Source organism: Carassius gibelio, chromosome B24 (genome assembly GCF_023724105.1).
Source record: "Carassius gibelio isolate Cgi1373 ecotype wild population from Czech Republic chromosome B24, carGib1.2-hapl.c, whole genome shotgun sequence".
Taxonomy (NCBI): Eukaryota; Metazoa; Chordata; class Actinopteri; order Cypriniformes; family Cyprinidae; genus Carassius; species Carassius gibelio.
In genome coordinates, this window is record NC_068419.1 from 10739462 (window position 1) to 10764615 (window position 25154).

General features: G+C 36.5%; 2 protein-coding genes across 3 annotated transcripts in view; one reads left to right on the forward strand and one right to left on the reverse strand.

Moving 5' to 3' along the window:
- The window catches only part of plcd1a (phospholipase C, delta 1a), a 61551-nt gene extending 59511 nt beyond the window's left edge, over positions 1–2040 (reverse strand). Inside the window, exon 1 of one of the 2 annotated variants that reach the window (XM_052595866.1) lies at positions 1845–2040. In XM_052595866.1, coding sequence (XP_052451826.1) covers positions 1845–1875 — 31 coding nt within the window. In that variant the 5' untranslated portion in view covers positions 1876–2040. Of the gene's footprint in view, positions 1–335; positions 487–1844 lie in introns of those variants that run through there. The other variant, XM_052595865.1, reaches the window with a different exon arrangement.
- Positions 2041–8576: 6536 nt separating this feature from the next.
- Positions 8577–25043, forward strand: dlec1 (DLEC1 cilia and flagella associated protein). Its single transcript, XM_052595896.1, has 38 exons — positions 8577–9045; positions 9261–9401; positions 9695–9851; positions 9967–10077; positions 10165–10352; positions 11070–11287; positions 12310–12388; positions 12627–12714; positions 13656–13829; positions 13975–14111; positions 14534–14626; positions 15614–15704; positions 15809–15971; positions 16068–16260; positions 16542–16615; positions 16700–16856; positions 16975–17068; positions 17787–17917; positions 18037–18195; positions 18300–18430; positions 18545–18698; positions 19026–19136; positions 19215–19333; positions 19448–19639; positions 20364–20422; positions 20513–20664; positions 20765–20880; positions 20955–21025; positions 21120–21334; positions 21438–21593; positions 22031–22150; positions 22266–22360; positions 22498–22585; positions 22699–22914; positions 23041–23208; positions 24298–24451; positions 24607–24718; positions 24894–25043. The coding sequence occupies exons 1-38, from the start codon at positions 8872–8874 to the stop codon at positions 25018–25020; spliced, it is 5178 nt and encodes a 1725-aa protein (XP_052451856.1). The 5' UTR covers positions 8577–8871; the 3' UTR covers positions 25021–25043.
- Positions 25044–25154: the final 111 nt, after the last annotated feature.

Below are 25154 nucleotides of genomic sequence, written 5' to 3' on the forward strand. Positions count from 1 at the left end.
CCGACTTGTGCAAGAAGATGTAGCAGAGATTGGTTGACACATTTACAGTAGGCTATTTATCTCCTAATCAACATGCACGTTCTAAACTTCATGCTATTTTAAATTATTTATGTAAATGTTATTTTATTACCATTGTTACAGTGAGAAAGAGCTTTTCTCTTACTTTTTACAGTTTAAATGAGACCCCATTTATTATGGTTTTACAGTAATAGTGACAAAACTGTAACTGCAGTTTTTCTGGAAACTCTACTTTCTGGGACTAAACAAGTCTCGTGCAGTTTCGCCCACGGGAGGCTTTTTAATGCACGAGCGCGCGACACAAAAGCAACACCCACCTATGCGTTTCCCATTCTCTTGTGCCACGATCTTGTAAACTAACTCCTGGGATTTCGTCCTTTCTCGAAGCTTACGCACACAAGACATGACCGACATTGGCTGATCGGTTTAGTTTGTCTAGAAAAATAACATGAGGCGAGAAAATCATGACGTTTGCAATTTTCTTTCTATGGGCGGGTTCTAAACCTGCAAAAATCATCCTGCTGTGTTTTTATGATTCACTTGCTCCATCTATCTCAGGGTTTCACATCTGTAAGTCTGGCATGTTAAGGCATGCACTGTGGTATTTAAATAGCCTATAGCTATAACGCTGTAATAACAACGTATTTTATTCTGTCAGTTGGTTTCGTTTTCGGCCTGATTAAACACAAACCCACCTTTAACGTTACATTTTGCCTGATGACTACAAACGTGGCTTCTCCTTTGGGGATTTTCACTTATGGGAGAATCTTTGGTTTTGAACGAATCTTTTAAATGGAAGAATCGTTCTGGTTTGACTCCTAGCTATTTAGTTTGCTCAAGTTTCTCTCGTGTAAAGTGCAGATTTGCTGAGAAAAATGCGAACTAATAGCATTCCAGGCGGGTTGTGATGGATCATCCCCCTTCACTGAATGAGTCAAGACTCGTGGCGTTATTAAACGAGACAAACTGAACAAACTGGATATCTACATCTGCTGACCAACTGAAGTGGCGCAATGTCTTTCAATTCAGTTCAGCTTGTGAGTTAAACTCTTTAACAAAGAGAGAACGTTGATACACGTTTATCGGTTTTTAGCTAATTCTGTATTCTTATAGCTTTATTAAAGTCATAAACATAAAATCTATATGGAAAGCAGATGTGATTTGAACAAATAAGTAAGCGAAATCTAAAAGAGTCGTTTAGGGAACCGATTCAAATATACGAGTCACTTTGATGAATCACTAACTCAAATGTAATTTGTCATAGGGCGCCTTCTTCTGGTTGAATCCTCCCTCGCGTGACATTAGTTAACGTCATGCTGAATGTGTGTTGGTGTAAGTGAAGGTCCACAAAAATAATTATGTTTTATATAACCATACAATAACTAAGCTAAATTAACTCCAAGTGTATTTGTTTGTAAGCTGCAATTTGCATTGTGGACTCATGCCTCTGTTTTTAAAGCTGAGTAGCCTATTAAAGTTCTCAGATAAATGAAAAGTCCGCAAACTCCTGAAGTGATGGAAAATGTTCTATGAGGCATCATTTAATAGCAGTTCTGACAGTGCAGCAATAAACAAAATGTCATTAGGCTATTTCACTAAGTTACACGCCGCGTGACTGTGAAAAGAACCTCGCGAAAGCTAAAAACAAGGTGATCTTACAAATTCGAGTTTCAGAGCAAATTGGTTTGTACAAAGTATGTGGTGTTGTAGCTAGCATTCAGTTGTTCACATTATGGTATTCATATAGCCATATGAATATGTTGACTCTTAAATCAAATGTATTCACTTCTCGCGCGGAATAATCATGACATCACTGCAAAACTTACCGAATTTGCCAGCATTTCCATTGGCTTCCATGATTCTTTCTGTTTTATTTAGCGTTTGCTTTCAGTTGTTGTATATTCCAGTTGGGAAAAGACTTTCGCGTCCCAAAGCCACTCACAGCCGCCCAGATACTGACTGGGATGAGTAAAGCCCGTGTCTTAAACCATCCACTGACAGGGAAGTTCAATGCGCTGTTGTGTGTGGAACCCGCCTATGACTAGTGCACTATCGAGAATTCGCCAACACCCACAACAACAACACTGGTCTTTCAAGTTTCTCTCAACGATGCCCTGAAAAGTTTTATTTGTGTGCACCCATTATGATACGACTAATGTGTAGCCTAATTCACAGACATGTCTGCTTTCTGGGTGATTTCCAGAAGGAGCTCTTAATTGTCCGTGGCTACAGATGGTTCTGATTCATTTCTTCAGAATTCCACTCTTGTCCTGTAATTCCACTCTTAAGAGTGTGCTGTTCAAAGACTGAAAGTGAATAAAAACTAAGTGCTGGCTACAGCTAAACTCTTAATCTGACCCTCCACCTAGAAGTGTTTCATAAGCATTGTCTCATAGGAAATAAAAGCCAGTCTATGATTTACATTCAGTGTTTTCAGATTGAACAATGTTTCATTTCAATGCAAGTGATTCAATGTTATAACATTTATGGGGGTCTGTAAACTTCATGTTATACTTGTTTTGTTTGCATGTTCCACTTCTCGGTGGATTTTTCTGAATATGGGAGTTTGGATGAAAGTATATATATTTGTTTAGTATTACAGTACATGATACAAATTAGTGAAATATTGACTGTGTTGCATCGTGACATGATGGGACAATCAATCTGTCTTCACAATAACTGAACAAGAATGATCTAATTTTGTCGTAGAGCAAAGTAGGGTGTGAAGCAAAGTTTGATGGATTTTGAACATCATCCTGTCTGGCAACTTTTAGCACACCCTTTAAAACTACCAAGCCATACCTGATCTTCAGGTATGTAGAGGTGTGCATGCTATTTTTGAATTGGGTAACATTACATCAATAATTTTTGGCCATATTGCATGTGTATAACAACACAGTAACTTATCACCACTTGGCTTTACCATTAGGTGTAACAAATACTGTATATATATAAATATATATATATATGAAGAGTTTGGTTCCAAAACTGTAGTGATTGGGCTGAGGCAGAGTGAGAATCAATTAGCAGAAGGTTATTGAAGGTACTTACGGCAATCAGCAATGTTAGTACAGGCAATCTGTCGTCAAACACAGGGATAATCCAAAAGGCAAAGGTGAGTAAACAAGCAAGAGGTCAAAACACAAACATCAGTCCGATTAGGCAGTCAAGGCAGAATGGCAAATCCAGGAATCTGGATCATTACAGTCATTACAGTTTTGGAACCAAACTCGTCATATACAGGTGCTGGCCATATAATTAGAATATCATCAAAAAGTTGATTTCACTAATTCCATTAAAAAGTGAAACTTGTATATTATATTCATTCATTACAAACAGACTGATATACTTCAAATGTTTATTTATTTTAATTTTGATGATTATAACTGACAAATAAGGAAAATCCCAAATTCAATATCTCAGAAAATTACAATATTACTTAAGACCAATACAAAGAAAGGATTTTTAGAAATCTTGGCCAACTGAATAGTATGAACATGAAAAGTATGGGCATGTGCAGCACTCAATATGGGGCACCTTTTGCATGAATTAATGCAGCAATGCGGCGTGGCATGGAGTCGATCAATCTGTGAGAGCCCAGATTGCTCTGATAGTGGCCTTCAGCTTTTCTGCATTCTTGGGTCTGGCATATCCCATCTTCCTCTTCCCAATACCCCATAGATTTACTTAAGGTCAGGCTAGTTTGCTGGCCAATTAAGAACAGGAACTGTTTGCATGTGCCAAGTTCTGTTGGAAAATTAAATCTGCATCTCCATAAAGTTGGTCAGCAGCAGGAAGCACAAAGTGCTCTGAAACTTCCTGGTATATGTCAGCATTGACCTTGGACCTCAGAAAACACAGTGGACCAACACCAGCAGATGACATGGCACCCCAAACCATCAATGACTGTGGAAACTTTACACTGGACCTCAAGCAACATGGATTGTGTGCCTTTCCTCTCTTCCTCCAGACTCTGGGACCCTGACTTTCAAAGGGAATGCAAAATTTACTTTCATCAGCGAACATAACTGGTCCACTCAGCAGCAGTCCAGTCATTTTTGAAGCGAGACGCTTCTGATGCTGTCTGTTGATCAAGAGTGGCTTGACACTTGAAGGAATACGACAGCTGAAACCCATGTCTTGCATGCGTCTGTGCGTAGTGGTTCTTGAAGGACTGACTCCAGCTTCAGTCCACTCTTTGTGAATCTCCCCCACATTTTTAATGGGTTTTGTTTCACAATCCTCTCCAGGGTGCGGTTATATCTATTGCTTGTACACTTTTTTCTACCACATTTTTTGTTTTCCTTCCCTTCGCCTCTCTGTTAATGTGCTTGAACACAGAGCTCTGTGAACAGTCAGCCTCTTTTGCAATGACCTTTTGTGTCTTGCCCTCCTTGTGCAAGGTGTCAATGGTCGTCTTTTGGACAACTGTCAAGTCAGCAGTCTTCCCCATGATTTCGTAGCCTACAGAACTAGACTGAGATACCATTTAAATCCTTTGCAGGTGTTTTGAGTTAATTAGTTGATTAGAGTGTGGCATCAGGTGTCTTCAATATTGAACCTTTTCACAATATTCAAATTTTCTGAGATACTGAATTTGGGATATGTAATGTTCACGACTGCAGTAGGTCCGTAGGTACTTTCCAATTTCGTAGTTGAGACATTCGAGCTAGCCGTTGCCTTGAGGATGATAACCTGATGTTAGGCTTACATTAATGTCCAAGTGTTTGCTGAATGCCCTCCAAACTGAAGAAGTGAACTGGGTGCCACGATCACTGACAATGTCCTCTGGTAGTCCATAAACTCTGAAGATTTGGTGGAATAGGGCTAGGGCTGTTTCTATCGCTGTTTGCAGTCCCGGAAGTGGTACCAGATGACAGGAGTTGGAAAATCAATCATTGATTACCAAAATGGTGGTAAAGCCTTCAGAGGGGGGAAGATCTGTCACAAAGTCGATGGAGAGATGGGACCAAGGGTGTTTAGAAATAGGCAGTGGGTGCAGAAGGCCTGATGGCAGTTCTTTTGGATTGTGCACAAACTTGACATGACCTGACATAGGAGGTAATGTCCCTTGACATGGCTAGCCACCAGAATGAATTTTGGAGCAGGCGTAGTGTGCGAGAGATTCCAGGATGGCCGGTACTAATCAATGTATTGACCCACTGCATAATACGTTGACATACAGTAAGTTGTTAGGCATGTACTGTTTGTTTGGGGGGCACTGAGTAGTTGGAGGATCATGTTGTTGTTCCCGTTGTAGTTACTCCATGATGTCCCAGGTTACTGCAGCAATGATGACTGAGGGGGGAAGAATGGCCTGGTGTCAGATCTTTGGTAGAGGGGTCATAACGTCTAGACAGAGCATCTGCCTTGCTGTTCTTGCTGCCTTGTCTATACATGACTGTGAACTGGAAACAGGTGAAGAATAGTGACCAGCGAGCTTGCCGTGGATTGAGACCATTAGCACTTTTGAATGTATTCTAGGTTTTTGTGATCAGTGATGACTTGAAACGGATGGATGGCCCCTTCCAACCAGTGTCTCCATTCCTCGATGGCAGCTTTCATGGAAAGGAGCTCCTTATTACCCATGTCGTAATTAGATTCTGATATGATCAGTTCTCTTTAGAAGAAGGCACATGGAAATAGTTTGCCTGGTTGGCCATGGCATTACAAGAGTACAGCTCCTGTTCCGCAATCAGAAGCATCCACTTCCACTATAAAAGATAAATCAGGTTCAGGATGTTTTAGGATCGGTGCTGTAGTGAATCTTTCCTTTAAAAGTATAGAAAGCAGTGGTTGCTCCTTCCATCCATCTTCATTTTGTCGGTTTGCCTTTGAGAAGGGATGTCAGTGGGGCAGAGAACATGCTGTAGTCATGGATAAACCTTCTGTAAAAGTTAGCCGAACCTAGGAATTGTTGAAGTTTCTTGACTGCAGTTGGTTGGGGCCATTTGGCCATCTCACTCCCTCATGACTGACATGATATCCCAGAAATGACCGAGCCGAGCCAGATAATGAACAAAAAATTGACTTGTTCTCAAGTCAAGAACCGGTTGCATCGGTTTTTGGATCACCAGTAGTTCTTTCGGATAGTTCGATTCAATAAACCGGTTGAAGAAAACGGTTCCCCCGGTTCTTTTGCGCTCGACCTAATGACTTAATTTGCGATGATTGCCATTGATTCAAGCCTTCGGTTTACCTGGGCTCATTACATTAACACAGAATCAGTTCAGAATCAATCACCAAAAGAATCAATTCGGTTCAGACGCTCTGTGTGTCGGTCTGCTTCTCGCTGAATCACATGCGCAGTATCATCAGCTCCTTGGTTCTCGAATCTGACAAGTCTGACAGAAACGGTTCTTGACTCGAGAATGGGTCAATCTTTTGTTCGTTATCTGGCTTGGCTGTGTTCATCTTCAGTTCACAGCAGTTCAGTCAGTGTACTGTTTGAGTAAATGAATTACTCTGGGATATTGGTTTGTTTTAACTCAAAGGGAGTGTCAGCCACATTAAAAAAGTTAACAGTTTAAGTCATTGGTGGATTAATGCGTATTAGAGATGCGAACCGTTTCAAACGATTCAGTTCAATTTGGTGAACTGGTTCAAGAAGATCCGGTTACATCGAATGATTAGTTTGTGAACCGGATAACACTACACTGTTGTGTTTTGAAATCTCTCACAACAGACACAGAAAAGAAGACAATGCTGAATAAAGTTGTAGTTTTTGCTTGTTTTGGACCAAAATGTATTTTCGATGCTTTGAAATTTTTTTTCTTTTGAAGATTTACACACAGTTTCAATGGAGGGACTGAGAGCTCTCGGACTAAATCTAAAATATCTTAAACTGTGTCCCGAAGATGAACGGAGATCTTACTGGTTTGGAACGACAGTTATTAATGACATAATTAACATTTTTCGGTGAACTAACCCTTTAACATTCAGTAAGTACTGTCTCTTTTCATCTTTCAGTCTTTCCTCTCAGCTATCTGTTTTTTGTTTCTCTGATAGACTGTATTGCGCTCAACTGTAAAATTTTCAAATTGTAAAAACTTTTAACTTTCAGGCTATGCTTTCTCAAGCCAACCTAAATTTTGACTTGACAAACTTTAGCAATTTAGTTGATGTTAATGCTGGTTATAAATGTAATATTTTTCAGACAAAGCAAATAATACTTTTTCTAACATCATCCTATAATATATTTAAAAATACATTTTAATTATTTTCCTTGTATGGCTCTTCTGCTTTCTTCAAAATTATTTAATATATCTTATATATATATATATATATATATATATATATATATATATATATATATATAATATTTTTTTGTATGTAAATTAGGTGTCGTGAACTGGAGTGCATTGTCTGCACAATACAACCAGGGTTTCCGTGTGCCATGTACACTGACCCAGTGCCTGTGAGATATTTAAAGACTGCCCACCTGGGTATGTGAGGAACGGCAGGAGGGGAGTCCTGCATGGGTTTTATTCATTCAAAGAATTTGAGGGCTGCTGCTCGGTTGATTATGTTATCAGTGATGGAGGGGAATTTCAGAATGAGTAGATTTTTTTTTCTTGTGTCGTGTCTATAGTCTTAATCTTTATTTGTATCTACAATTATATTTTCTGTTTTGTTCTTTGAAATAAAATAAAAAAGATTTTTTGGAGGCACCATACATAAAATGGGATGCAGACACTGAAAATATACTGTTTAATCAATTGAACTTAAAACCACTTTATTGGCTTAAATATTTCAAATTCAGAATTGCCAAAGCAAAAGAAAAATGTCCAAAATTATAGTTAATAAATAAATAAATAAACAAGAACCATGGCAGAGGAAAGATTAAAATGCACTAATTGCAAATAGCTTTTACACTGTTAAAATAGCAGGGTTTTCTGCTATTTATGCTTATTACAAATAGTGGCAATCATCTGCACCCCAGTATAATACATTATAAAACAGTATGCAATAATAACTTATTGAGTGTAAATTATCATTTTAATTAATATTATTAAATGGATGCCACCTTACTAGGACAATAAAGCCCTCACTCGCAACTCCCTCCTTAATTATTATTGAAAATAAATGCTTTTCTAAAGTGATTTGAAATTTGAAAAGGGAGAAGAAAAAAACGTATTTAAAAGACAGATTTTAACCCTTGTCGATTGCATTTAATTGTGAACAACTCAAGTTTTACCATCTGCACCACCATGAGACCATGACGGCTGCTCTTTATCTTCCATGCTATATATATATATATATATATATATATATATATATATATATATATATATATATATATATATATATATATATATATATATATATATATATTTATTTATTTATTTATTTATTTATTTATTTTTTGCTGTATTGATTACCATTTATATAACCATGGTTAGTGTAGCAAATGCATTGATAATTTGTTGCTACCATGGTTTAATTATAGTAAACATGTTTGTTTATTTATTTTGTAATAAAACCCCGGTTCATTTTCTTAAGGGATATTATCATTTTAAATAACTGTTTATATTTCAATATGTTTAAAAAATATTTTAGTTTTGTGTCGGCACAATCAACTTTTGATCAAATAAACGCATTCCTACTAAATCAAAAAATTACTGACCCCAAAAAAGTAGTATACATTTTCTTATTTAAATTTCCAAATGTCTTAGTTGCCGCTATAAATGTCTTGATTTAAGAAATCGTTTTTGTTTACGGAGCTTTATGAGGCTCCTCTGGGAGGCACGCTTTGTTACTATGGCGACGCACTAAACAAACATGGCGGTCGATTTAGTAAAGGGATCTTCTACATGGTGCCATTAACTGCCTTTATGTTTTATATTGAGACATATGAGCATTTATGTCACGTTTCCATACAAAACCTCTTTCGCTACGCGCCGCACGTGTAATAAATTACGTTTAAATTACGTTTTTAAAACAATGGCAGATGAAACTGAACCAAAAGCACTAAATAGCTCTGAACCCTCCATGAACCGACACAAACCAGCATCAAATACAACTCAGGTAAGAGAATGACTACTGATAGTTATTTGAACAGTTTGTATAGTGGTACATTTGTTACACTTGTCAAATTGTGTCATCATTTACTCATGTTGTCTCAAACTGTATAACTGTATTCCGTTGTACCCAAAATTAGATGTTATGTAATAGGAAATGTTTTAGGAATTATGTAATGTTAATTTAAACTATCATTAAATAGACCTGTCTTGTGTGTACAGGACATTTCTCATCTACTGGCCAGCATATTCAATGACCTTTACACCACAGATGTGATTGGGAGGGACACTGTTTCTAATCTTAGTAAATCACGCAGAGGAGACAACAACTACCATGAAACATTTGTGGAACAGCTACAGCAGGTGCCTCCTTCACATCTGAGCAAAGTCTCTCTTATAAAATGTGACGTGTATATGATTATAAAGATTCTTTTATAGATAAAAAGTTCAGAAGAACAGCGTTTTTTTTTTTTCCAAATAGAAACCTATGTAACACTATAAATGTTTTTGCCATCACTTTTGATCTTTTTAACTCTTGCTGAATAAAGAAAATCTTACTGATCCCTTAATGCTGGCTTTTCTTTTTTCCCGGATTTGTATTATCTAGATTATGCTTATTAAATTGACATTTTTAATGATTTTATTTTATTATATAGGTGCATTCTGAATACAACAGACGGATACAGAACGCTGACGTGCTGGAGACACACATTATACAGGCCCGAGCACAAGCTGCTGCAAAGGAGGAACATGATCACAGCCGAATCATGGAAGAAGTGGGTGAGGCCTACTATCAGCTGGGTCTTCCCCCAGGTAAGTTTCTCTAGTTATCTTTAAACTACCATTATTTTTACTAACCAGTGTGTCGGCCAGTTAGTTAGTAATCCTATGACATCAAAACCCTGAAGAGTCCCCTATGTCTCCAAAGTGAAATCATCTTTCAAGTGGTGTGTGGACAGTGAGCTTCTAAGGAGCAACAACTTGATTTGTCCGCTGGACTATACAACACTGCACACCCCAGTTGTTAAAACCCCAAAAGGTATTATTTCACTGACCTATACAGTAAGACATATTCAAACAGTCAGATTACATATTATAATACTGTCAGTTTCCCATTCTTTTGCAGGCACGTACACTCCAGGCTTTGTCCAGCCAACGGTCTCCTATAATATGCACATTTGCACCGAACCACAGGATGATGGTTACACTCCTCTTCCCCCACCTGCACATACAGCCCAGAGCCTGTTGGAACAATCAGAGGAGACACTCACGCTCCCTTCCTCTCCAGAGTCCAGCTCTATCAAGGGCACCGAGGTTTGCCTCTGAACATTATTCCATTTTCCTCATTTCAAAGGGAGTAGAATGACCTTTATATTTTTTATTACATCATTGCCTTCTTTTGTGCCCCAGATCACAAGATGAGCAGTATTTATGGGCAGTTGCGAGGATATAACAAGCTATACTCTTATAGATTATCATTTTTGTAAATATTATAATCTTGTAATTTTAATATTACTGATTACTTGAGTAAATAAATTGAATATTTGTACTATTATAAATATTATGCATAGTATATATACTTTACTGTATGTTTTGGGCTGTCAAATCAATTAATTGCATACAAAATATTGTAGTGTTTACTTAATATATATATATATATATATATATATATATATATATATATATATATATATATATATATATATATATATATATACACACACACAAATGATACATATATATATTTCAGAAAAGTTTACATGTACATATATTCATATTTATGTAAGATATATGTTATATATAAATATATAAAACTTTATATATAAATACATACAGTGCACACACATATATTGTGTAAACATAAATTATTTTTTTTGGATGTAATTAATCATGATTAATTGATTTGACAAGCCTATTAAAAATATTAAATTTTTCAATTAATTTGTCACATTGCGGGATAATTTAAAATGATCTAGTACAGACAAAAAGGTGATTACATTTTTTTTTTTTTTTAATTATTTAACTCAAAAGCTAGGTATGGTGCATAAGGCCTCTTGGATGGAGAAGCCTATTTCTCAGAGACAGGCAGAAGATAGGGCTTCACTGCAGAAACACAAAGACCGACACAAGTTCCTGCGCAACCCTCGCTTCCTGCTCCCAAATGCTCAGCGTGGGGGAAAGTCTCTCACCATGCCAGGGAAGAGGCCAGAGAATGTGGGAAAGGGCAGGAAGAACACTGGCAGAGAGAGGTGTGTTCTTTGGGAAGATCATACTTAGAATGACACTCGATATTGATTAATTTTATTTATTTTTCTCTAACCTCTTCATTATTTTAAACCGGTTTTCCATCTTCCATTGGTCAACAAAAAATTACACATAATACCTTTAATTAATCATTATCCTATTAAATTCAAAGCAAATGGTGTGCTTTATGAATTTTCTTAGAATCCCTATAAGCCTTGTCCTTTGTTGTTGCATTGTTTGCATTTTGGTCAGATTTATTCAGCGATTATTGCCATAATATTTGTGCAGCTTGGGTAGGGGAAATATGATACACGTGAACACTCAAGAAACAGACCACACCCCTTTGCCTGCCATATATTATAAATGCGAAGCTGGATGTATTGTAATATATTTATTCATATGGCTCACGTAGACATCTGAAAAGCATGACATGCAATTGCAAACCAGCAGATTGGATTATTCTATAATAATCAGCCATGCAGCCTACATACATTTTTTATTTATTGCCCTCTAACGCCAGGCCCTTGGAATTGTCCTTACATTCCCCCCTTACAGCGCCACTGGGTGGTTTCACGTGTCTGGCCCAAAATGTCTCTGGCCATTAAAATGAGTTTTTTCCCTTCATAGCGGCTAAAAGAATCACAAGACTATCAAAAAGCCTCAGCTGACTCTTTCTGTATTTTGAGTCAATGAGCTAAGTGCAGTTCCTGTTTTATGCGTCTTGGCAGTCAACAACAGAACAAAAGACTATTCATGCAAAAGTATATATTTTAGTTGCTGTGATCTTTAAGCACCTTTTCCTTTGGTTAATTTCTAAGTGCAGAGATGTATTCTGTCAATTAACAAATCATTCTAGACTGTTTTGGACAAAACTTCTGCATTTTTTTACAGAATGTATTTAATGAGCAAAGCGTGTCATCTGACAATACATAGTAGAATAATTATTATGTTTATTTATTTGGAGATTAACTTATCATAAGCTCATACATGGCAAATTATTGTCACAAAATACTCTTTCTATCTAAAGTCCGGATCCCGCTCCCATCTTCACTGCGAATCCACCTGTCATCTTCTTCACTGACTACAGAATAGGACAAGTCTATGAGGTATAACAGCACCTTATATGATATTTATTTTGGTCTATAATTATATTCATACAAATTAAAAATGTTTTAAGTGTTTACTGCATTTTTGTTATTGACTAAATCAGTAATGTGAGGTTTGTACTTTTTACTACATGACCCCTAGTGTAAATGTTCATTAGATTTTCCCTACTGAGCCACTTCTGAATGATTCCTTTCCAGTATGTTTTCAGTTCTTAATAGTGCCTTCTGTTTTCTGTAGACTGCGGTGGAGCTCAGAAACATGACTGCGACCAGCCGTCACATTCGAATGATGCCTCCCACCTCCCCACACTTCTCTGTTGGTTTGGGTGAGTCTAAAGAAAAAAGGTACCTGCTCACCTCATGAAAGACTCATTTATGTTGTCAGAAGTTCTCTCTGCATGGTTTACAATGAAGTTCTTCATTACTAGAGGAAATGTCAAGGTTATTACAGTTAATTAAATCTAAAACCATTAATTTTTTTTTTCTTCGAAAATTAACGGGATAGATCACCCCAAAAATTAATGTTCTTTTATCATTTGCTCACGTTGAAACTGTTCCAAAAGAATATGAGTTTCTTTCTTTTGTTGAACACAAAAGAAGGTATTTTGAAGAATGTTCAAAACATTTGCTGGTAGCCATTGATTTTCATAGTGTGGAAAAAATACACTGGAAGTCAATGGCTGTGTTCGTTTCTGTTCAACAGAAGAAAGCAACAGTTTTGGAACAACATGAGGATGAGTAAATGATGACTAATTTGATTTCTGGGTGAAATATTCCTACAGCTGTAATTAAATAAAATAAAATAAAATATATATATTAAAAAAACGTAACTTATTTATCTAGTTGATAAGGCAAAAGTTCTCATTTGCACTTAGTTTAAGTTTGAGATAAGTACTAAAAATAAGTACTAAAATAATTAAAAAAAAAAAAACAGATTAAAAAATAACGACAAAAACACTAAATCACTAAAGCAACTAAAAGAAAAGAAGAAAAAAGAAAATGTAAGAATAAAATGTAATTAAAAATATTAACTGATCTGTAATATATAGTAATATATATAATAGTAATGGTGATACTAAAATAACCCTTTATATCACAGGATTCTTAGGAATTGATAATACTTTATTTATACTATTTTTAGTATTTACCATAGACTGAATAAAAAATAGCTGAACCAAAAGCAGAATAGAGAAACAGTGACATCTACTGTTTAAAGGAAAAGAATTACTACCAGTGAATTTCTGTGTAAGAAAGCTTTGTTTCACAGGCAGGTTCCCTGGTGAGGGGGGGATGGTTGCTCCTGGAATGAGTTGCCAGTATATGGTGCGTTTTGCTCCAGACTCTCTGGCTGATTATGAGGATGTTCTGGTTGTGGAGACGCAGTTGCCATATCCTCTCATTATACCGATAGAGGCCCGCAGACCCCCTCCAATACTCAGTTGTGAGTCAAAATCAACTTAACTCTTTCAGCATCTAGATTTTAAAGGGATAGTACACCTAAAAATAACAATGGAAGTCAATGGGGTCCAAAAATAATTTAATTTGACTTGTATTGATACCTTGTATTGTATCTTTCCGTGTGCCAGTGCCTGCTGTTATGGACTGCGGTTACTGCCTTGTGGGAGGGGTGAAGTTTATGGAGGTTTTATGTCGGAATGAAGGGCTGAGTGCAGGAACATTCTGTGTAATGCCGAAGAAACAGTGGCCTGCCTCAAGCCTTAGGGTAAGCATGCAAATCTTGACGTAAAATCTCATTCAGTTCATATTTAAGGTTCCCCTCTTTGACAGAATTATTATTTATGACTTCTAATAAAGCTCATAATTTCTTAACTTAACTCTACTGGTTGAAATAAACTTCTGTACTCTTGAACTCAGTTTATTCTGTACTTTTTAAATTGAAATCAAACAACGGCTTAAAGTGTAAATGAAAATTTGTTTTGTAAATGCATGTAATTAAACTTATCGTGACTTATCAACAGCCTATAGATAGAACCAAGTCCCAACCCTATGTTTTTGTCTTTTTACAATACCGTTTCACTTGGATGTACGTCACAATACAGAAGAAACCACCTCTGTTACATTGCAGCTTTAACCTTTTGTCTTAGGATGTTGTTAACCATAATGAGTGATAATTCTGTGTCTCAGTCTGCAGTGAAGTCTACTTTCGCAGAACAGCCTCCCTTTGCCATCAGTCCATCTATTTTCGGTCTTCTCCCCGGACAGGCCACTATCATAGAGGTGAGATGTTACTGACTGAAGAGCACACAAATCAACTCAACCGTATACAGTGGTGGCAAAAATGATTCAAAACTTTGGCATATTTAAGATGTTTTAGTTGTTTTCGTTGAATTGGCCGTTACATTACCCATAAAACAAACTATTGCCAGAACTACATGTGATGGAAGGAATCTGCTCGAACAATGAAAATGAGAAAGTCTGGACGTCAAGCCCATCGAGCAAATTTGGGGCGACTTGGAAAATAAACTGGACAGATCAATTGTATATTCAAAGGAAAGAGTTTCAGAAGGCATGGGATAACATTAGTGTTGAAGTTCTGAGGAAATACTGTATATTGATACTCTGCCAAAAGGATGGACATACCAAATAATCGTGTTAAAATTGGATAAGAACAGTTTGACTCATTTTGATATTTTTTGTTCTCAGAGCACATGTTTCACGAACGTTATGAAATAAAATCATGTTTTGGAGGCAGAAATATCAATATTTTCAGATCTGTCAGGTGTTCATATAATTCTGGCCAACATTGTAGATGTTAATCAGTTTTACACAAATTACTTATTTATCCTCTAGAAGATTACACAATACTAATTTATGAGTTCAATCCACCTTCTACACTATGTGATTTTCTCTATTTTGATTTGATTGACAGGCTCAATCTTCATGAGATGGTATAGCGCACACATTCCCTCATTATAACTTTTAGTGATAGTAATTACAGTATGATTAAAAATAAGTAATGGTTGACAGATTTTTTTTTAATATCTGATCTTCTAAACACTTTTCTTTTAAGATGCAGATTTTGTTGTGCATCACCTAAGCAACTTGCAAAGAAAGACACATGAATATGCTAATGTATGCACATTTTTAGATCTTGCTTCATTCGGTCTTATAGTCAAATAGTAAATACAGCTCGGATTTGAATAATGTTCAGTATTCTGCTAGTTGGTGACTCTGTATTTTTTGGATGTGTTTTTTTATGTTTAGGTTGTGTTTTTCCCCACAACTGCTGAGATCTCTACTCAGGACTTTACCATTGTCTGTGACAACTGCCAAGTGAAGGACATCACCCTGCAAGGTAGGAAGTCAATTCAAGCAAACGTAAGTACATTTTTCTTCTGAAATTAAACACAAACATCTCCAAAAAGATTTATGTCTACATGTTTTAATATATTTCCACAGGTACAGGTCAGCTGATCACTGTGGAGCTGGTTTCAATATCAGGTGGAGAGGATCAGCCTGAATTGGGAGAGTTGTGTGATATCACAGCCGACCATTATGTCAGATTCAACCCAACCAATCCACAGTCCACCTTACAGAAGACGGTTGTCGTGAAAAACAATGCGTGAGCTACCTGTGCACATCTGCGTCTACACAGAATAGTATGTACAGCGGATACTTACTGGTGTGCTTGTAAATCGTTTTTTTCATTGATGTGTAGACACCTGGAGCTCCCATACCGCTGGCAGATCATGAAACCCAACCTTCAATGTCTGTTGCCTGGAGAGACTCCAGACCCCTCCAGCATTCAGCATCATCTTGATACAGACAGTGTGTTTAGCATTACTCCAGTCATGGGCAACCTGAGCCCTGCAGAAGAACATGAGTTCCTACTCACATACTGTCCAACGGATGTATGCGCACTCACACGAATAAACACAGTAAAAGCTAAAACTAAATGGAAATATATATATATATATATATATATATATATATATATATATAGAGAGAGAGAGAGAGAGAGAGAGAGAGAGAGAGAGAGAGAAAATGACAACACACACAATGAAATAACTAAAACTTTAACTGAAATAAAAAAGTTAAATAAAAATTCAATCTAATTTAAAAACTATAAAACTGTATTAGTAAAAACTATAGTTGTATATGATCCTAAAATACTGTAACTAATCTGTCTAAGTTGAAAGATTACCACAGCGTCTGCCGGTTAGTGATCATGGATGTTCCCGATCCACCCAGAATTGGTGACGATGGGTAAAATTAACTTTATTTAATGTTTGAGATTTTAATTAAAATGTATTTACTGTAGGATAAAAACTTCTGTGTGTTCATTTGCAGGACGTGTCTCAACACAGCTCTCCATGTAAATGATGTGACTGTATTAGAGGTTGAAGTGAAAGGTTCTGCTGAGCCGTATAAGATTCTTCTTGAGCCGTATGCTGTTTTAATACCAGGGGAAACCTACATACACAACACAATCAGCAAGAGATTCAAGGTAGCGCTTCTGAACTTCAAAATGACTCTGAACTTCTGTCCTAATTCCCTTATTTACATCATGAAATGTTTCTGAAGCTCAGACATGTGTATGTTTTGTGTATGTGTGTGTGTTTTAGATGTGGAATCACAGCAGATCAGTCATTCACTTTGAATGGGAACGTATTATTGACAGTCATGTAATAGAAGTGGAGCCTTCATCAGGAGAAATAGGTCAGAGCATTACAGTGTGTCAGTAAATAATTTATGAACAAACAGATATACTGTTCAAAGGTCTGGAGTCAGTCAGATTTTCTTAAAGAAATGAAGGACCATAAAATGTATCAAAAGTGACAGTAAATGTAGGTAATAAGGTAAAAAAAAATTTTTTTATTTAAAATTAATTCTGTTCTTCTGAGCTTTATATTCATGAAAGAATCCTATAAAAAAAGGTATAATGTTTTCAACAAAAATCTTAAGCAGCACAACTGTTTGCAACATTGATAATAATAAGAAATGTGTCTTGAGCACCAAATCAGCATAATAAAAGAATTTCTATGTTTCATGAACATTATGAGATTAACATAATTAACTGAAATGATTAAATGTTGCGATAGCGAATAAAAGTTGTGATTAAGCAAAATTTGGTCATTTTATATGTTGTTCCAGGGTTAGCATTAGTTTTTAGTAATGCTACTAAAAATTCAGCTTCGCCATCACATGAATAAATTACATTTTTAAATATATATATATATAGAAACAGTTATTGTAAATTGTAACAACATTTCATAATATATATATATATATATCGTTTTTGCTGTATTTTATGATCAAATACATGTATCCTTGGTTCATTCAAAAACATTCAAAAACTTGAACGGTAGTGTATGAGTCTATTCATTAATAAACAAAACAAACAAATAAATGATTTCTAACATGTGCTTGCTCACAGAGATGAATGAGTGTTTCGATATGGAGTTGGCTCTGACTGGAAAGAATCCAGGTCATTTTACCTCCACCCTGCAATGTCACATTCAGCACCATCCTAAAACTATAGGACTGGCCATTGAGGTCACCTTTAAGGTGTCTGAATCTATTTCCCTTTGATTTATACTCCATATGCTATGATGAGGACATCACAAATGTTCTCATTAGCAAATGATAGCTCATTCAAATGAGTTATATATAATACGGTTCTCCAGGGTCCGCATTGCTCAGTGAACTTGCCCAGTCTGGATTTTGGTTTACTGCAAATGGGAAGTGAAGGCATCTCTTCCATCGATATCACCAACAACAGTCCGCTAGATGCCCATTGGAGCCTAGAGGAGCTGTCCAACACCAAGCTGCCAATCCAGGGCCTGGTACAACACCCCATCTATGCTTCTGATTAAATATTATTATTATTATTATTAATCAGCACACTGATGTTTGTGGACTGTATCCTTTTGCATGTATCTGTGTTCAGGTGTCCATGAATCCAAATAAAGGTGTGCTGCCTCCCCTGGCGTCCTGCGGTGTGGACGTGGTCTTCAGAGCCCTGTACTGCCAGCGTTTTGAGTCGGTCCTACAGCTTACTGTACTCAACGGCACTGGCTGGTGAGGAAATAAGACATATCATTTGTCATTGTGTGTCTGGAATACTAAGAAAATGTTACCAGTTATTGGTTGTGTCACATATTTGAGTGAAGGTGTGCATTGGTTTGTCTTCAGTCACGTCTCTGTCCAAGCAGTCGTCCAGTCTCCTCAGGTGTGCTTGCTGAGCTGTGAGCTGGTGTTGACTGATCTATATGTAGGTGTTCCACAGACGAGCAGCGTTACCCTGTTTAACCAAACACTGCTGCCAGCCCACTTCACCTGGAGCAAGGTGAGAGCGATTACGTAATGTGTTTATCTCAAAACACAGTTGCAAACTATTCGAAAAACCCTAGCCAGTGTTGATAGTTTGGAAAGAGCATGATATTCAATTGTAATGCGGTCACACTTACAGACAATAAAGCCAGCCATTTTTCTTCATAAAAGGGTTTTACACACACACACAAAAAAAAAATCTTCTGAAAAACAAGTTTAAAATCATATACAGTTACATGAGATGAAAACCCATGAATTCAATATTGCTGTGATTTAATGTTGTGATATTGTATAGGCTGGACCAATATGTTTAGTCATTCTCAAGGTGTTCACTTCCTTTCAGCTTCAAGGGCCACAAGCTCATCTGTGCTCTGCAACCTTCAGCCCTTCTGCAGGCACTCTGGAGCCCAACGCCAAGACTGAAGTGTCTGTATCATTCACCGCTCACACTGTTGTAAGTACTTCTGCTGTAGTGCTGTAACACCCGCAGCCTTAAGTAAATAGTATTGTGAATGCTTTTTTATGTTTTTAGGAGGAACTGACTAAAGTGGCTGCAGTTTGTGAAGTAAAAGGAATGGAGAGTCCATTATTGCTGGGATTTTTTTCTAAAGCTAAACCTCTCAGAGTTTCCTACTCACTGCATTCTGACTGGTAAAGCAACGTTTACCTCATATTCATCTATCCCTGGTCTTTCTTTAGTCATTTTTAAAAAATCTAGACACAGTTGCAATATCATCCAATGCATTTCCAATGCTGTATATTTAGCACTTATTCAAGCGATGCTGATCACCAACCAATCACACTGGACTTCACTGAGCACGAGCCAGTTGTCATTGGCAAATCTATCAAACGACAGTTGCTGATAACGAATCACACCGCTATAACTGCTCCGTTCACTGTTGAAGCAGAGTACTTTACTGGATATTGTCCTTCACAATTGGATGAAAACTCTGAAAGGTACAGTACATCCTGTATATTGATTCTGCTGTATCGGTTTAATATTAATAGCAAAATATAATTTACAAAAAATTATAACTTCTAATTAACTACTAGCCTATTATTGCATTTGGGGTCAGTAAGATTTTTAAAAATGTTTTAAAAAGAGTAACTTCACTGTTCACTGATGCAACTTTAAATAACAGTTTTCTGTTTTAATGTATTTTAAAATGTTATTTATTCCTTTGATAGCAAATCATTATTGCAGCCTTCAATGTCACATGATCCTTCAGAAAAAAAATTAATTGCTTGTTTTGAAAACATTCTTATTAACAGTTTTGAAAACAGTTGTGCTACATAATATTTTTTTTGTGGAAACTGATACTTTTTTTTAAAAGATTCTTTGAATAGAACAATTTATTTGAAATAGAAATTACAACATTTTAAATGTTGTTTAACATTACAAAAAATATTTTTTAATGATTTACGAATTGTTTAAAGCTTAATTGAGAGTCATTAATTGTATTCTTTTAATTTATTTGTTTATTTTATTTAATATTTATTTAAAAGAATTTATTTAAAATAATTTATTTAAAATACAATTGTTTTATTATTTATTATGTATTTTATTATGTATTTTAATTGTATTATTATTTAACTTATTATTTTTTCATTAAAATTGTTATTATTAAATACTATTTAAATAACTGTTTTACATGACTGACCCTTTGGCCTTTCCTTCCAGGAGCAGTGCACCTCTCCATTCCATCCATGCCAAAAAACTACAACAAAAAGCATATGATGGTTAGTAGAACCTATTATTTTGTCCTCTTCATTATCAATGAAAGTGAAACAGCAAAGTCAAAAAAGCTTTTTTTCTTTTTTTACTTCTAGAATTTGTAAACTGTCTGCTTTCCCATGGAAGAGGCGCAGCGTTCTTTATTGAACCGAACAGTGGGATGCTCGGCTCATTTGAGACTCAAACCATCAATATCACTGCTTTCACCAATATGTGGGGAGATTATCAAGACAATCTCATATGTAAAGTATGTCACAAAACAAACTTCTTATTTCATTAGAAATATTTTGCCTTTCCCAAATCAAACAGCTGAGTAATGGTGAATCCTAACTGAACTTTTCTTTCAGGTTGGAGATCTAGATACAACTCCAATTCCTATCAAGATGTCTGTGAGGGGCTGCCCAGTTTACTTTCAGATGATTGGACCACAGCCTGACAACCAGAACCAGGGTCCAGTTATACGGTCAGTGCATTATAGGATGCATTAGATGTTGCATTTACCTGTAAAGACTGTTTTTTTATATTTATGATTAACAGGTTTGGAAGCCATGTTTCTGGAGGAGACACTGTGTCACGCTCTTTACGGCTCATTAACACCAGTCCATACGGTGAGCCATTCACCACATTAAGTTCACAAATGTACTGTACATATATCAAGTTTACAAAAGTACTTACATCACATTGTTTTCTGAAACCTCTCAGATATCCGTATGGATTGGGTGACCTACAACTTGGAGGTCGGCGATAGTAAATTGATAGATCTGTTGGTTGCATGTGCTGAGCCCTTTCCTCTGAAGGATGCTGATGGCAATGAGGTTCTTGGAGGGCTGGATTCATCCGTCATGTTCCCGCCCACATGGGATGACAGCCACACCCCCAGCAGAGAAGGAACAAGCTCGACTTTCATGACCAAATCTGTGAGTCTAGGCTTCGTTTTCATAGTAACATCCCAAAATCGTTATTTCTGCTGCAGCTTTACTACACAAACAAAAAGGTCCAACTTTTTCTTCTGTTTTTTAGGATGATTTTGGAGAGAATGAGGAAGAATGTGATGGAGAGAAGGACAGAAGCCCTTCTAGGTCTCTGGCTCCAGTGAAGAAGCTGTTTTCTGTGTTTCTGAAGCCTCATGAAGGGAACATCTCTGACTACCCATACTGCATCACTCCACAGCAAATTGTAGGTTATGGGAACCACCACTGTTTCAGGTTCCAGTGTTTTATTTCCATGTCTGGATGTAGAACACTGATGACGTGAATGTGTGATGGGAAAAAGGCATTTAAAGGGATAGTTCAAAATGAGAATTCTGTCATTGATAGATCTGAAATGGATCATACAACAAGTATTCTTGTAGCTTTATAAAACTGCGGTTGAATCACTGATGCCACATGGACTATTTTAATGATGTCTTTACTACCTTTCTGGGCCTTTAATGTGTCAGTTGCGTTGCTGTATATGCAGGGTCCGAAGCTCTTAGATTTCATCAAAAATATCTTTAATTGTGTTCCAAAGATGAACAAAAGTCCTACTGGTTTAGAACGGCATGAGGGTGAGTAATTAATGACAGAATGTTAATTTGAGGGTGAACTAACCCTTTAATATGTACTTTATTACAGGTCGTTCCAGCAGGGGGCAGTAGCACCATTCATGTGTCTTTTACTCCTCTGATCCTGTCATGTTCAACCAATCAAAGATGTATGGGTTATGCTCTGGGTTTCATGAACCTGGACTCTAAGGTATTTTAAACCATGTCCACGTAACCTTATATAGACTGTTACATTAACATCTCTTTCAAAACAGATTAAGTTTTACAGTCAAGATAGTGTCATATCACTATTATTTATCTTGTAGCTTGCATCATTAACTCCAGGCAAAGTGGAGAGAGCCCAGGGTTATGAACTAGAACCTTTGAGGCTGGACATGCAGGCTACTGTAAAACCTGCCATGTGAGTTACAAATTGAATTTGAATGCACCGCTTAGTGATGCCCTACTTACGTTTGAGCAAATATAAGTATCTGTATATAGAACAGTTAATAAATGCATTGTATATAAACAACTGTAAATCAGTTTGTGTGTGTTTAGTTTGTCAGTGCAGATGGCAGATGATACAGACGTACTGGAATTCACAGCAGCTGCCAGTGATACACTAGACGCAGCATCACGCACACAGGTGCACTTCAGGCAAATAACATGTATCCAAATCAAAGACAAGTTAATTAGGACATTTCCTGTTGGTCGTGAGAGGGTTTATCTGCACCTTTTTGTCTTTCCATTGGACTCTAGAAGGAATCCAGGATAACTCGGACGTTCCAGCTGAAGAACAATACGGATATGGCCTTGAGTTTCAGACTGAGCACACACCCTCCATTCTCAGTGCTGCTGCCCCGACAGAGCCTTAACCTGATCAGCAGCTCACCCTCTCACAGACACACAGCAGGACTCTCTGGACCTGGAGATGAGCAAGCATCACTCCTGTTACAGCCTAAACAAATCTTGCAGGTCATCTTGTTTCTTTGCTTTTGGATTTCAGCTTTTTTTTATTTGTTGCTGGAGAATTCCGTGCTAAATCTGTGCTATTTTTCAATCTGACACAGAAGTGATTTAAATAATCATTTTTCTTTGCAGGTTAAGGTGGCTTTCCATAATTCAGCTTCACTCCTGACCTGTCTGAATGAACCATGCGAGGAATCAGATGGCCTGCCCTCTGCTACTCTTCGGTGCAATGATGCTGGAGAAAGGACACTACAGTTTCAGCAGAGTTTGACCATTCAGTACAGCAATAACAGCGTACAAGTGTGTAGAGACATCATTTAGCTCCTTTTAATAGCTAAAATACACCAGTCAGGGAACAAAATTTACTTTAATTAATGATGGAGTTGTCATTTCAATGCAATATTCAAGACTATTGCATTTGAAGATGATGATGGGTAAAAAAAAAAAAATCAGCTTGTGGGAATCATATTTTCCTGGAACAAAAGCCTCATTCAAACAAATATTTACAGTGGAAAAAAGTAATTATGCCAAATTTGAACTTTTAATTTATTTTTATAATTAAAGTAAATAAAAACGTACAAATTAATAGAATTTATTAAAATTGAATGAATTTATTATTTAACAAATTCAATTTAACATTTTATATTTAAATCTCATTTTATATTTAAACTTTAAACATTATTTATTTTAAGAAACTTTGAGATATTCTGATAAGCTACACTAGGATTTTTAAATACTGTTTAAATATTTTTATTCAAATGAATATTTTTATGATGCATTACATTTATTAAAAAATGGGACAGTAAAGATATTTCTATCGTCACAAAAGATTTCTTGTCCTTTTGAACTTTCTGAACAACTGAAATGCTTCTTGAGCATCAGCATATTAGAATATTTCAGAATGATTACATGACACTGAATACTGAAATAATGGCCATCACAGGAGTAAATTACAATTGAAAATATAGGTTAGAATTAAATAGGTTAAATTAGATAGGTTAAAATTGATAGCCTGAATGCACTGTAAGTCGCTTTGGATAAAAGTGTCTGCTAAATGCATAAACTTAACTTAACTTAACTTAAACTTAACTTAAAATATCCTGACATAGAAAGCAGTTATTTTAAATTGTAATAATGTTTCACAGTATTACTGTATACTAAATTTTTTTATCAAATAAATGCAGCCTTGGTGAGCTTTAGACTTCCTTCAGAAACATTAAGTATGAAGTTACCAACCCCAAACCAAAACAACTGTGAACCAGAAGCAAGCTTTCTTCTTGATATCTCAGCTTTTGTAGCCAATCAAGCAGATGTGCCTCAGAAGTCTCAACTGAATTTCCTCGGTACCTAACCATGTTGTAAACACTATTGTCCGTTTGACTATTTCAGACAGTGTCCCTTTATGCTAATCTGGCATTACCGACACTGCACCTTTCCAGTTCCACTGTGGATTTTGGCACTTGCTTTGTTGGACAAACAACTGTCAAAGAGGTCTACCTCTACAACAGAGGTGGCTCCTGTAGCTTCTGGACCACACTTACAGGTAAAAATGCTTTGGCTTTAGACGAAGCAGTTGTGGAGAGATCATGAAGTTGCATTAACATTGACAAGGTTGCTGTAGCAACAGATTGCAGCTGTAATCCTGTCTTTTATCATCTGATCTTTACCATCATGGTTTTTACCTTGATTTGTGTCTAGATGGTGAAGCTGGCAATGACGTGTTCAGAGTGAGTCCAGACTCTGGTGTGCTGAAATCTCTTGGGGATCCACCATCCTGTAAGCAGCTGCTGCAGATCAGCTTCACTGCAAGGTACAGTCCGCCTCACCCGATACACACACAACCAAAAAATACTTCATTTAAGAAATGGATAATATTATATACCTGTAAAAGACTAATAACTTAGATTCAGGTTGAGTTTGTAGTTTGCATTTGCCTAAACAAGTGAATTTTTCAAACTTCATACTAATTGTATTTTCTTCATCAGTGATCAGAAAGAGTTCCAATCTATTATCACAGTGCACGGGGTTCTCGGAGAGACACCACTTGTTCTGAAGGTCAATGGAAGCGGATCATTTGATGAGAGTTTTGTATCTCCAAAATCTGACACTTGACAAAACACTACGTTCCACATATGTGATTGAAGAACTGAAACATCTCTGTTTCTGTATAGACATTCATTAGTCTGATTAGACACTGATTTCTGTATACTTCAAATACTGTATTTGTGTACGTTTTATTCCTTTAA